At 45.6% G+C, this 14,560-nt stretch overlaps 1 protein-coding gene across 12 annotated transcripts in view; it reads left to right on the top strand.

Annotated features, from left to right (window-relative positions):
• The window catches only part of PFKFB1 (6-phosphofructo-2-kinase/fructose-2,6-biphosphatase 1), a 74,408-nt gene that overhangs the window by 51,697 nt on the left and 8,151 nt on the right, over window positions 1–14,560 (top strand). For all 12 annotated transcript variants that reach the window (XM_005613883.4, XM_070257327.1, XM_014728664.3 and 9 more), the window contains 5 exons: window positions 897–971; window positions 1,751–1,807; window positions 3,817–3,938; window positions 8,034–8,241; window positions 11,084–11,230. In XM_005613883.4, the coding sequence (XP_005613940.2) occupies window positions 897–971; window positions 1,751–1,807; window positions 3,817–3,938; window positions 8,034–8,241; window positions 11,084–11,230 (609 nt within the window). The remainder of the gene's footprint in view (window positions 1–896; window positions 972–1,750; window positions 1,808–3,816; window positions 3,939–8,033; window positions 8,242–11,083; window positions 11,231–14,560) is intronic.

Genomic DNA, 14,560 nt, shown 5'->3' on the forward strand with positions numbered 1-14,560 from the left:
TGCACTTTCCCTCAGGTTTCTACTGGGATGGAGAACAGTTAATATGTATTGAGCATTTACTATATTCCATACATTATTCTAAGTACTTTGCAATATTAATTTAATTCCTTCTCCTCCATGAGACAGGTATTGTTATCATATACCATTTTATAGCCCAGAAGTATGGCACACAGAGAGATTAAATAGTTTTCCAAAGTGGTACAGTGTGTATGTGGCAGGGCCAGAACTGGAATCCAGGTTGTATAGCTCCATAATCTACATTCTTAACCACCATGTTCTACCACTCCACTCCTAAGAATTTGGCAGGACTACACTAGAATTTAAAACTACGGTACAAACATTTTTGAGTTCTATAGATTTACCTAAACATCTAGTCAATTGACTCTCATAGACCCTTGGGATAGGATTTACAAATTCTAAAAGGGGAAGAGATCCTCAAATATGCAAATGGTCCCATTTAATGTGCTGAAGATAGGGCATTGTTTCCTGTTCTTGAAGAGCTCCAAAGTGATAAGGAAGGAAGAAGCCTCACCTAGGAGCTGAGAAAAGCAGTTCTAGCCCTGCTCTGTTAGCAACTCTCAGTGACCCTGGTTAAGGCAAGTCTTTCTTCTAAATCTCAACTACTTCACCTGTAAAATGACCCTAATAAAACCCCACAATTTTCCTCTTGCCTTATTATACCTACAGAGTCTGCTACATTTCTGGAAAGACAGTAAGGGCTCAGTGAGTGCTTGAGAAATTGACATAAGCCAATTCCAAATCTTTGCTATCCTTCAAGACCCTGTTCAACTTCTATCCCCTCCTGGAACTCCTCCACTTAGCACAGGGATAGTAAAAGAGTAGGCTTTCTATCAGCACCAGATTCAGAGTAAACCAATATCATCATCTGCTTTTAGGTTTTTGATGCCACCAACACTACCAGAGAACGTCGGTCACTGATTCTGCAGTTTGCTAAAGAACATGGTTACAAGGTACAGGGACATTTCCACTCTTTATTGCTTTTGTTTTATTTATTTATTTTTTATTGAGGTAACATTGGTTTATAACACGATATAAATGTCAGGTGTACATCATTATATTTCAACGTCTGCGCAGACTACATCATGTTTACCAAACCCAGAAACTAATTACAATCTGTCACCACACACATGTGCCGTTTTACTCCTTTAGCCCTCCCTCTTCCCCTTTCCTCTCTTGTAGCCACCAATCTAATCTCTATATCTATGTGTTTGCTTGTTGTTGTTGTTGCTGTTTTTATCTTCCACTTGTGATACTCTCACTCTTATCTAGAGTCTACTTATCGAGGGCAAACCCCAAAGAAAAGCAAATCAGGGGATGCCGAGATGCCAAATCAGTTACCCCAGGCTCGACATTTTAATTTGGTTGTATGGCTTTCCAGGTCACAGAAGCAGCAAAACTTCTAGAACAGGAAAAGAGAGGTGCCACATTAGGCAACAAAAGATGATTTATGACAGGTTGACACTGGGGAGGTGGGGCTGAGGAAAGAGGGGAGAGAATCACCACATAAGAACTGAAAACAAGTGAAAACACAAAACAACAATCTGGGGCCATTCAATGTAGAGCCAATATGCCTCATAAAACTCAGAATCCTGAAACACCGCTGTATGAAATTATGCTGTCAGAGATGCCTCTAGGGATGACTGAGAGCCATAGAGAAGGGGTCAAGCTGTGTTTGCCTCCTACCAAACAGAATTCCCTGCTGGAAATCTCTCTTCTGTTTCTCTTGTAGGTCTTTTTCATTGAGTCCATCTGTAATGACCCTGGCATCATTGCAGAAAACATCAGGGTAAGGAGCACCAGTTACCTTTCCTCCATACTTTGCCTCAGACTCAGACCATGCCTAAAAAGACATATATTAGGCTAAAGGAGGTATTCTTCCCCAAGCTTCTCCTTGCACTTCCTGTAGGAAGCATTCCCTGACCATCCTGGCATATAATGATCCTAAGAAATTAAATGAAGCCAATATAGAGAGAGTGCTTAATATGCACCAGGTACCAAGCTTGATTCTCACTGATTTTTCACAACAAACCTGTATGTTAGGTATCATTTCAGTCTTGGAGAGAGGAAACTGAGGTTCCAAGAGGAGAAGTGAGTTGTCAAGGGTTAATATAGCCGGAAAGAGGTAGACCTAAGACTGGACCTCAGGCTTAGCTGTCTGCCTGGAAAGCTCTTTATTCTGCCTCACAATTTGTATCAGAACTATCACTGCTCTTGTATTCTAGGCATGTGATCTAGAAGTAGATCACTCACCACATTTTATTGTTCCCTATTTCATCAAATTACTGGAGCTCAGGCACAGAAGAGACCTTAAAGGTCACCTCCTTCAACTCTCCATCAGATACTTGAAATCTCAGCTAAATATTTGTCTGCATTTTCTCTTCATACCTCCAGTGACAAGAGGCTTATTGCCTTCATCAAATGCAGCTCAATCAAGCTGAAATCCGTCCCCCTGAAGTTTCTGCTCATTGGTCCTCTTTTTTGCCTCTTGGGGCTTAGCACATGTCTAATCTCTCTCTTTCCTCCTCATCCATCCTTCTATCTATCCATTTATTGATTTGACAAAGATAGAATCTGTACACCTGGGCTGGGTATTAGAGACATAGAAACAGATAGAGAGTCCTCTTTTGAGCTCACAGTCTAGTAAGAGAGAGCGATAAGTTTATAGACATAACTCTGTGAGGTCAGCGCTGAGACAAGGGGAAAAAGGAGGCTGTGGGTGCATAGTATTGAGGACCTAACCTTGCATAGGAGGGGTAGGGGTGTATCAGGGAAGGCTTCTCAATGAAGGTAATAGCTGATCTGCACCTTGAAGAAGGCATAGGAATTCAGCAGGTGAAGAATTGGAAATAAGGGAATAGCATATACTAAGTTTGGCATCTCCAGAGAACTATAAGTAGCTAAGGTTGGCTAAAGCAAAGTGGAGGAATAGGGGAGCAATGGGAGATGAGGATAAAGAAATCATTTGGGGACCAATCATGAAAAACCATGAGTCACTCACTAAAATAGTTCATACTTTGTCCTAAAAAATATGAGGAAATTATGAAGGATTTTAAGCAAAAGAATGCCATGGTCAGATATGCATGCTAGAAATATCCTTCTGGCTGATTGTATGGGGAATATATAAGAAGTAACAAGACTGTATACAAAGTAATCAGTCACAAAGCTATAGCGAACATCCAGGCAAGAGAGAATGGAAGCCAACTGAGAGATATTTAGGAGATAGAGTGGAGAAGATTTGGCACCTGCTGAGAGGTGGGAGATGATAGAAAGAGACACATCTAGGATGACTCCCAGATTTATTTTAGGCTCAGGTGACTGAGTGGATGATAATACCATTCACTGAGATGCAGAATGTAGACGGAGAAGGTATATGTTGGGGAATTAGAAGATGTCAGTCCTTTAGCAATCTAAAGCCAAGATGCCATGTTCTCCCTGTAAACACTTGATACATGTAAGCCATTATGACCCCTGGCCAAGATCTCCTGATCCTCTTCTTTAATCATTTTTCACATCACAATTTCTAGTCCTCTTATAAATGTTCCTCTTAAACAGTGTATGCTCTACAACTGAATATAATATAATAGACTTTGTTTGACCACATACAGATAAGGAATAAGGAGTCACACAGTCCAGATTCTCTTCACTTAACTGATTTCGTAAACTTGGGCAAGACCCTTTCTCCAAGTCGCATCTTTATTATGAAGGATATTGTACTCAATGATCTCTAAGGGCTCTTCCCAAGGGCACTGTCAGAGTGTTTGTCTCCCATGGTCCCCCTGTCTTTACTTCTCCCAGCAAGTGAAACTCGGCAGCCCTGATTACATAGACTGTGACCGGGAAAAAGTTCTGGAAGATTTTCTGAAGAGAATTGAGTGCTATAAGGTCAACTACCAACCCTTGGATGATGAACTGGACAGGTAAGAGCCCAAAACCCCAAAGTCCAGGTCTGGATTCTTAGCCCTGTTTTGATGTCCTGTAGGACCTCGGGAAATGTCCTTCCTCTCTGGGCCTCAACTTCTCTATCTGTAACATCTGTGAGCTGGACTTGATGATCTGTCTTCAAGGACCCTTCCCAGCTCTAATTATCCATGAGGTGGTGATTCCTTGATGTGTAAGGTGTTTACGAGAGGATTGAGGTAGTGCTTTCCTGAGCAATATGGACAGATCAGGACCCTGATCTCTGGGAACAAATGCCTCCTTCCTGTGGTTGTTGCTATTATTTTCCCAAAAGTATTCTTCACACATGTATGACACTTCAGTTTCCAAACATGTTCATCTTCTTTGTTTCATTGAATGCCCTCAGCACCCCTGTGAAGGAGGCCAAAGTAAGTCTTATGATCATATATTTTCAAGAAGAGGAAATTGAGTCTTAGAGAGATGAAACCACTTGTCCAAGCTCCCACCACAAGTCAAGGTTAGAGCTAGGATTTTAACCACATATTCTGTCTCCTAGTGATGTCTCCTTTCACAATGCCCAGGCATCTCTTCAATCAATAAGTATACGGAGTTTTTGGGCTGTGATGTACACAGTGGGTGCAAAATAAGGGCAAGAGAGGTGGGTTCTTTCCTCAGGTAGCTTCCATAATGCCTTGACATAGGGGAAGACATATGAAAAATATGAAACTTTCATTCATAATACAAGCTAAAGCTTAAAGAGGTGTTAGCTGGCACTACAGGGAAGATGTGAGTTTTAGACATAGGGTGTTCCCAGAACCCCACTTTCTTTAAAAATGGGTTGTGATGAGAAGAGATCCTGGTCACTCAGACCCTTTGGGTCCCAAGTGAGAAATATAAGACCTCAAGTAGTCATTACCACCCAAAGAAGTCTAAAGAACATTCTTCCAGCTTTGTCCAACTGAAGTCCTAAGAGGTGAGAATTGTCACTGCCTCACACCTTAGATGGGGAAACAGACCTAGAGCAGGGAAAGGGCTTACCTGAGGCCACGCAAGTCAGTAGCAGAATTCAAACCCTTATTTTCAAACTTCCAGCCTGCTTCTCCCCCTCCCACATCCCTATATCATAAAAAGTGTCATATGAGGCTTAGACACTCAGTGCAAAAGGGGCAGGACTTTACATACAATTGTGAAGATTGTTCACTGTGCAATGACAACCATGTGAAGGGTACACTAATTTTTCTCATCAAAGCATGTGTTCTGGAGTAAGACTGTGTCTACCTTGAGGAAAGTGTAACTTTTTCAAATTTCCACAAAGGCACCATATGGACTAGCCATATATGGTGAAAGAAGTTTGAAGGAGGGAAGCTGAAGTAAAAGAACAGCATTGAGAAAGCCCCCAGCCTTCAGTCTAGACTCCTGCAGGTGCTCAATTAGTGTTTGATGAATCAATTTGGCCCTGAAGACAACTGATTCTGAAGGTTGGCTTTATTTAATCACTTTTTCATCAACAGACATTAACAGTCCATACATCGGGGCCCAGCCCTAAGCTGTGCCCTAGGAACCCAAACAGGCAAGGGCTGTTCCTGCTCTGATAGAATACTCACTTGGTTGAGGAAGACAGTGAGTATGCAGTTGATCATAATTGTGGGGATGGTAAACCAAGTGGGCTGGAGGAACACAGAGGAGGGAACCCAGCCCAGCTTGGAGGAAGAGGTCTGGAAGAGCAGATTTACCCAGTAGGTAGACTAGACATGTGTTCAGTGTACCAGCAAGTAGAGGCTACCAAAAATAAGAAGAAAATAATCTTGGAAGCTTTTAATATTTTGTATTTCAAAAACAGGATTAAGAAGTCAAAATTTAAAAAAATAAAATCATGGGGCCGGCCCTGTGGCCGAGTGGTTAAGTTCATGCACTCCGCTTTGGCGGCCCAGGGTTTCACTGGTTTGGATCCTGGACATGGACATGGCACCGCTTGTTGGGCCATGCTGTGGCAGCATCCCACATGCCACAACTAGAGGGGCCCACAACTAAAAATACACAACTATGTATAAGGGGGCTTTGGGGAGAAAAAAGGAAAAATAAAATCTTAAAAAAAAAATAAAATCAGAACCTGGTAAAACCTCCTCATATTATAATATAGTTTATAATTTTTATTTTGAATTCCACTTGGTGGGGGGCGGGCATTAGCTACTATAATACTGGTGGCACAAAACACCTCTAAATGACTTCATATGATTCTGGGCTCAAAGAAGACTTCCTAGAGAGAGTGAATGTACTGCCTCTTGAAGGATGGATGCATAGGAGCTCAACTTTGGAAATCAGACAAGGAACGTCTTTTCAAGCAAAGAGAACAGCACTTTGTAATGGCCTAGTTAAATTTGAATAAAAGTAGAAGAGTACAGAGAATATTCCAGCAAAAGCATGAAGGCTAGAACGAAACAGAGAAGTTATGAGCATAGGCATGGGACAGTAAGACGAGGCCAAGTGGGTCAGTGTGTGAAGACACCTAGAATGTCAGACTAAACTGAGGAATTTGGAAGTTCTCCTAGAGCCACCCAGGACCTAGTGTCAGGAACAGACAGTAACCAGGAAACAAGGCTACCTCAGATATTTTCTACCCCTAGGGTCTGAGAATCCTACACAAGATGGTTGGAGAGGATGACCTTAGGCAAATCACTTCCTCTCACTGTTTCAGTTTTCTCACCTGTAAAAGAGAGAGAATGATCTCTGCTTCCTAGGATAGTTATGAGGATTCATGTACTTTAAAGTCCCCACTTGTCGCCATCTGCACAAATAATGCTCAGCAAGTGCAAGTGCCGTATGGGAACCATTAGACATGGATGACAGGGCTGGGAATGATAAGTATGGTGCAGATAGAAAGGCTTTCTCTAGTAAGGGCAGAGGAGAGGCTTTCTGAAACCAAACCCATCAACCACTGCCTTACCTGCCTTGGGTTAGTGCAGCTGTTTCCATTCACTTGGTTTTGTTACTGTGCACCCAGGGTTGCTGATGTGTCACCCCATCGCCCCAGACTTCCCCTCCTCTTCCCAGGGATTACCCTGATCTCCCTACAATCCAACAACTAAAGGATTAATGCCTGACATAGCAGGACCTCGGAAGTCTTGCTCCATGGTTCTAGTCTTCTGATTAGTCAGTGTCCCCCATTCCCAGCTCCTTTGCAGACGTGTTGTTGAATAAGTTTGATTATCACTCTGTGTATAGTTATTAGTTCATGATAGAGCACAGAATTGAGGGGATAACATAGAGGCTTGAAGCAAGAACCACAAGTTCCCCAATGATGCTGTGGACCACCTCTGTATCCCCATACCCCTGTACTTGGCACATCTTAGATTGAGTGACTATTTGCGGAGTGGGTGTTGAGCATTGATAATGTGTTTCTAAGTATATGTTTTTGACTGGTCTAAGAGCTCCCAAAGGGCAGATGCTGAGTTCCCACCCAAAGCACAATACTTAGAATAGAGAAGCATGTATTTTTTGACTGCATGGCAGATAGGGAAAGAACCTAACCCACTCTCCTTTCTGAGTGAGAAGAGAGACGTACAAACACAAGCGCACACAATCTGGTAGCTGCCTGTGGAGTGTCAAGCACAATATATCATAGCAGAGGCTCAAAGAACACAGGGGTAGGCTTGAGATTTGAAAGGGTGAGGAAGTGGACAAGTCAGAAGCTGCCAGTGAGATGTTGGAGGAAGCCAGGGACACAGAGGATTACTGCTTCTCTGAGTATGTCAGGAGTGTGAACCACAAAGGAGAGAACCCCTGATGCCTGGAGTGTCATAAGTGAAGATGAAAAGACAGTCTGGCTCAAGCTGAGATTGAGCAATGGAGAGAGAGGGAGACGGTAGCAGGCAGTGAGCTCCTCAGGGTGGCCAGGAACCAAGTCTCTAGAACTTCTTTTAGGTTTTAGAAGGTTCTCTAGTCTTCTAGGTATCTAGAACAGAGAAAGCCCTGGTATCTTGTTAGAGGGAAGGTAGGTGAGGGCTGGACTGTGGAGGAGGTTTGAAAGCAGGGGGTGTGGTTGGGGCATTCTCTTGGGATTAGCCTCTCCACCTTTAGCCCCTGAGCTGCCCTTGCTCCTGCTTGGGCCGGCCCAGCCACCTATCCTACATCAAGATCTTCGACGTGGGCACACGCTACATGGTGAATCGAGTGCAGGACCACATCCAGAGTCGCACAGTCTACTATCTCATGAACATCCACGTCACACCCCGCTCCATCTACCTATGCCGGCACGGTGAGAGTGAACTCAACCTCAGAGGCCGCATTGGAGGTGACTCTGGCCTCTCAGCTCGAGGCAAGCAGGTAGGGAGGGTCCCATGTACCCAGAGGTGTTGGTGGAGCTGGCCCAGGTGGGCCGCAGTTGGCTGGGTGGCCACTGCATGGGCCCTGCGGATGGGGGGACTCACCAAAAGGGTAAGAGCAGGTTCTGGTCACGCCTGCTCTTCCACCCCATCAGCCACTCAGTCTTAGCCTGTCCTTGAATGGCTCCCGTGTGCCAACAGCATCTCCAAGTCTGATAACTTGGTCCTGGCACTCCAGGCCTGCCCAGATCTGGCTGCCCCTTCAGCTGCATTATAATGAGCACCCTTCGCCCGTGCCTGACTGGTCCCCTCATCTTTCTCACAACTCTGTGCCTTTGCTTGCGCAGTTTCCCGCACCTAGGCTGGCATCCTCTGTCAGCTGGTGGGCAACACTTGCACAGACAGCTGCCCTGAGGCGCCCCACCCTTGAATCCACCATTTCCTCCCTTACTCAGGGCTGATGCTACACCCCCCAACCCCGACTGCAGGTCATCATGGTGTCAGCACTCGTCCCCCAGCAGTTGCAGCTTCTTTCCTGCCCCCCTCCCCACACCTTTCAGGGGCCCAGCTCCTCCTGCTCCACGGTCTGGTCCAGGAAGCCTTCCCCTGTCCTCTCCTGCCCTCCCAGGCAGGTCATCATACCCTGGGCTCCATCTCTCCCAGTTCTGGTCCCTCTCTGACTCTATGGCATGGGTCTCTTCTCTTCAGCCAAACATAGTAACCTGCACATTGTGGGTCCTGGCTAAACAAAGGGACACATTTTCCCCTGTGTTTGGCCCTGTGCCTGGGCTTGTTAGTACAGGTATTGTTCTTTCTGGGAGGATGGCTTGCAGTGAGACAAGTGGGAAATGGGGTGCAGGCGGGAAGGAGCACCCTCATTTATTGGACATCTGTGCACAGTCATGGCACCATCTGCTTCCACATGTGTGCCTCATTTAATCTTCACAATAGCTCTGAGGGGTGGGTATTACCGTCACCAATTTATGGATGGGGAAGCTGAGGCCAAGACAGGAGGAGAGGGTGGCCCCAGGTCACACAGCCGGTAAAGGACAGAGCCAGGACTGAAAACCAGGCCTTCTTGATGCCCCTCAGCATCCCCCACTGTGGAGGTGGTGGAGTTCCAGGCAAGGCAGCCCGCTGGAAGGCCCGGTTCTTGTGGCTCCCTTTCTGTTACCTTCAGACTGGCAGCCTACTCTCGGGGTGGACTCTGACCTCTGACTTCCACTTCTCTTGCTCCTCAGAGCAGGGTCAGAGGCCGCTGGAGGTGTGACCCCCTCCCCATGGCACCACCTGCAGCCAGGGGTCTCCCCGTTGGGGCTGGTCACAGCCCTGCCCGCACAGCTCAGTGGCCAGTTTGAAAATGTGGCCATCTCCACATGGCAGGCCTCCCTTGCACACAAATGTGCACATTTACACACTCATGCCTGGCCCCAACCTTCACACTCATGAGCACAGTGCAACACGCATGGTTTACAAAGCACTTTCCCACCGACTGTAACCCACAATCAATCAAAATAGCTCTCACCTACTTTGTGCCAGGGAGCACTCTGAGTGCTCTCCATCCGCTATCTAATGTGACATTCACAGAGACCAGGCTGGGTGAGCTAATGCTGTTTGCATCTTACAGGCAGGAGATGGGGCCAGAGAGGGGCAAGGGCTTGTCCCGGGATACACAGGGACCATGTAAAGGAGCTGGGGCAGTTTAACCCCTCTTGCCTACCTCTTAGTCAAGGGCTCCTTCCACCAGAGCACTTGCGCTCATCATAACTGGTGCTCACACTGACTGCTGACTCATAATCCATAATTAGAATGTGTGTATGAAATGTCTGTGTTTGTACATAAAATAGTGTGCCTGTATCTACACATTTGTGCAGATATTCCTCACACACCATCTGTGGTAAATAACATGGCTCTATGTAGAAGAAGAGCAAATCACTTGCTCATCCTCCAGCCTTTTCTGGCTCCTCTTAGCACTGTCATTGTTTCCCTCACTGGGCTGGCTGTGTCTTGAGAACAGGCCACCTCGGTATCCAGCATATGACCATACACACTCTGTACATTTTTGAATGCCCTTAGAACCTGGGTACCAGGACCCCTGCTCAAGCAATGAGAATTCATAGGGTCAAAGAGAAATGTCCCCCAAATCCCACCCCCTCACTTCTAGATCACACTCTCAATACTCAGAACCCTAGGGTTCCCTGCCCTTGTGACCTGGAGTCTGCTTCCAGTGTCTCTATGGGCTTATCCCCAGAGTCTGTCCACCTGAGAGCAGGCCACATCACAGGGGTTCACCCCTAGAAGAAAGGGTGGCCAAGAGGTCACTGTTTGTGGATCATGGGGCTCTGTAGAGATATGGTATGGACAGAACTTAGTCATGTGATTACATTATCCACAACCATGTACTCAAGGCACCTCGGAGTGCAGGATGGGGGCAGAAAAGGGAAGAGAATGGAGGTGGACTATGGGTGGAGTGCCTCCGTTTGTACTCTTGTCCCAAGCTCCATAATGTTAGAGGTGGGCTGTTTGAATGAATGAATAACCAAATAAGAGGTTCAGTGAGCAAGCAATAATATACACACACACACACACACACACACACACACACACACAGGGGCAAACATATACACATATAAACACACATACTCTTTTCTATTACCTTGATCTTTAGTCAGATGGGCAAGAGTATGACTTTTCATAAATTGGAAACATTTAAACCCTGCACTCTTGTTTGTTCATCATCGTTCCACCATTTGTAGCAGATCTGAGCTTGTTCTCATGGCCACCCTGTCTTGTTTTATCTCTCTTTCTCCCCTCCTCTCCTCCTTTGCACTCCTACTCTCCAGTATGCCTATGCCCTGGCCAATTTCATTCAGTCCCAGGGCATCAGCTCTCTGAAGGTGTGGACCAGCCACATGAAGAGGACTATCCAGACAGCTGAGGCCTTGGGTGTCCCCTATGAGCAGTGGAAGGCCCTGAATGAGATTGATGCGGTGAGATGGAGGGGGATGGATTTCCTGGTGGGTGGTGGGACTTGACCCTGGGCTTGTTGTCTTGCTTGCCTCTGCTCTGGTTCCTATGGGGAACCTAATCAATTCAACAAACATTTCTCAACAACCAGCTCTGTACCAGATACTATTCTGTGGCTTTGGGATCTAGTGAAGGCCAGAACAGACAAGGTCTCTGCCCTCATGGAACCCAAAGGCAGACAGTAAATGAGACATTGCATCTCATGTGACAAAGTGTTGTGATGGGGAAAGTACAAGGGACTATAGAGGCTCAGAAGGTGAGGGTGCTCCTGGCAAGACTTTGTGGTGGGAGATTTATCTGGAAAGTTTTCTGGATGAAGCTGGAGATTAGATAAGAAGCAGGCAAAATGGACTTGAAGTGAGGGAATAAATTTAGTTCCAAGAACAGGGAAAAGCTCATACGAAGGCCCAGAGGTAACAAGAGAGCATGGCATGTTCAGGGAACTGAGGCAAGAGTAGCAGACAGGCTGAGACAGTGATTGTGAGGTCTAGAGAAAAGGGAGATGAGGTTGGAAAGGAAGGCAGCTCATAGGACTTTATAGTTCATGTTGAAGGATTTGGATGCTGCCTTAAAAATCAGAAGCCACTGGGGCTGGCCCCATGGCTGAGTGGTTAAGTTTGCATGCTCCGCTTCGGCGGCCCAGGGTTTCGCTGCTTTGGATCCTGGGCACAGACATGGCACTGCTCGTCTGGCCACTTTGAGGCGGTGTTCCACATGCTACAATTAGAAGGACCCACAACTAAAATATACAACTAAGTACTGGGGGGGACTTGGGGAGAAAAAGCAGAAAAAAAAAAAGATTGGCAACAGTTGTTAGCTCAGGTGCCAATCTTAAAAAAAAAATCAGAAGCCACTGATGTGGTCTAAGTTAAGAAGGAGTGGCCTGAATGTGATTGACATTTATTTTTTAAAGATTTAAAGTGGGACACTGCTTGATGAGTGGTGCTAGGTCCGCGCCCAGGATCCAAACCGGCAAAACACTGGGCCACCAAAGCAGAGCACACGAACTTAACCACTTGGCCACGGGCCCGCCCCCCCCACACACTTTTTTTTAAAAAAGACCATTCTGGCCATGTGTGAAGACTAGGTGGGAAGAGGGTCATAATGGGCATGTAGACCAGTGTGGAGATGGCTGCCTTAGTCCAAGCAGGATGTGAGGGTGTGATGGACCAGAGCAGTAACATTGGAGATGGAACAAAGAAGGACTTGGAGAATATTTCATCTGTCCCTCATGACATGGTGGTCTCTTTTCAGGATCAGGTTTTCCCATGAGTTCTTTGAGAAGGCATTGTTTCCTCTCCATTGTCTCATCTGCACTATAGGTACGCTGACATCAGTAGCAGCCCACAGGTTGTGATTGTTAGACTCCAAAGTAAAAGCTTCACCACAGGTGTAGATAACTTGCGTATAGGTAGGTTAACTTGCTTGCTAGATATACTTCTATAAATACAGAGAAGTATGTGTGTGTGTACATACATACATATGTACTTAACTACCTTTTTAGAAAAGGGATATACAGCATTGTTCTACATGTCACATATATATTTCCTATAAAATACATGCAAGCAAATATGTAAACTCTTCATCATAAGAGTTCAGTTACTGTTTTTTTCTGGCCCACATGTGGTTTAAACATTTATTGGTTACCTACTTTGTTCAGGCTCTGGGGTGGTGCTAGAGATGGAGATTGGTTCCCGTCTTCAGTGAATTTTCAGGCTAACCAGCATAAAGGAATACAAAACAGCGTGTGCGACACAGGCTCTGATAGGCTAGACTGTGCACACACAGATGTTGATGCAGGGCATCTGACACAGCCATGATCTGCCAGAAGGAAATGATGCCTAGCTGAAGCCTAAGGGTTGAGGAACAGTGAGCCAGGTAGAGAGGATCAGAAATGGTATGTCAGGCTGAGAGGGCAGCATAAGCAAAGAGAGTATTGTATGTTTGTAGAACTGCTAAGGTTGTAGCAGTGGACATGGAGAGGGAGGAAAAAGGAATCAATTTGAGAGAAATTTAGGAGGTGGAATCTCAGGAATCAGCTATGAGGGGGTAGATGAGGAAGAAGCAAGAATTTAGAGTGATGCCTAAGTTTCTGGTTTATTTTTCATGATCAATAATATACTAATAATTAGGTCCATTGACTAAGTCTTTAAAAGGTGCCTTGTACATCCTGTACTAGTTTGTTCTACATATATTATCTCTAATATTAAAAACACTCTTATGAGGTAGTTTGTAATTTTGTGAGGTAGTTGTGATTCTCCTCATTTTGCAGATGAGGAAAATAAAATTCAAAGAAGTTAGGCAATTTGCCTTAAGTCAGTAAGGAGTCAGTAGCCATTTCCACAGACAACAGGCCCCCAGAATGCCTCAGAATAGAAAGTCAAAGCCAATCTGGAAAGAACTTATGTATCCAGTAGGATGCACTTTCTCCCATGGGCAGCGTCAGTTGGAGATGTTTGACACTGCAGAGCTGTTTTGGGGCTGGGGCAATGGTGAACCTCACCCCTAAGGGAAGCCTGGTAGATGGCTCAAAAGACAACAACCAGAGCCTGCTGCTCCCCGTAAAGGAACGTCTAATTGGAATCCACACAACCAGAAGGAAGTTGTATAAACACAACATCACATCTCATCCCTGCCAGCAGCCACCTCACTTATGGGGATTTCTCAGTGGACATGGGAAGCTCTCATGTCCTCCCGAGGAACTCATTCTCTGAGCCCTCAATTCCTTCTTTAGGTGAAAAGAGTGTAGCTCACAAAGGCCCACTCTGAAACCGTTAGGAATTTACTAATTCTTGCCTTCTGAGATGTTTGTGGATACCTGTTTCTTTATCTGCCAGGGGTCCTGGAGCAAAGCAGGGGCAGAAGGGTTGGAAAATGATATAAAATGGGACAGCACTGCCGAGGATGTGCACACACATATGCACTTGCATACACAGTCACAGACACCCACTACAAGTATGCTTACACTCGCAGACTTCATGGACACATGGACCCACTAGTCAGACACAGGCTCCCTCTCAAACACATCTACCAATCACATCCACATGATACACACATACACACTTACAGACAGACAGACCAGAGATACATAAGGACACACTCACCATAGACACACATGCAGTTTTTGCATATATCTACATCACATGGACACAGAGAGGAATACCACGGACATGCATGCAGACACATAGCCCTAAGCATATTACCACAAATTCACACAGACCTCAGACATAGGCACACAGATACTCACATATACACTAGAGACATAGTCAGGAATATGCACACCCACAGATAGA

This window comes from Equus caballus, chromosome X, assembly GCF_041296265.1.
Source record: "Equus caballus isolate H_3958 breed thoroughbred chromosome X, TB-T2T, whole genome shotgun sequence".
Classification (NCBI taxonomy): Eukaryota; Metazoa; Chordata; class Mammalia; order Perissodactyla; family Equidae; genus Equus; species Equus caballus.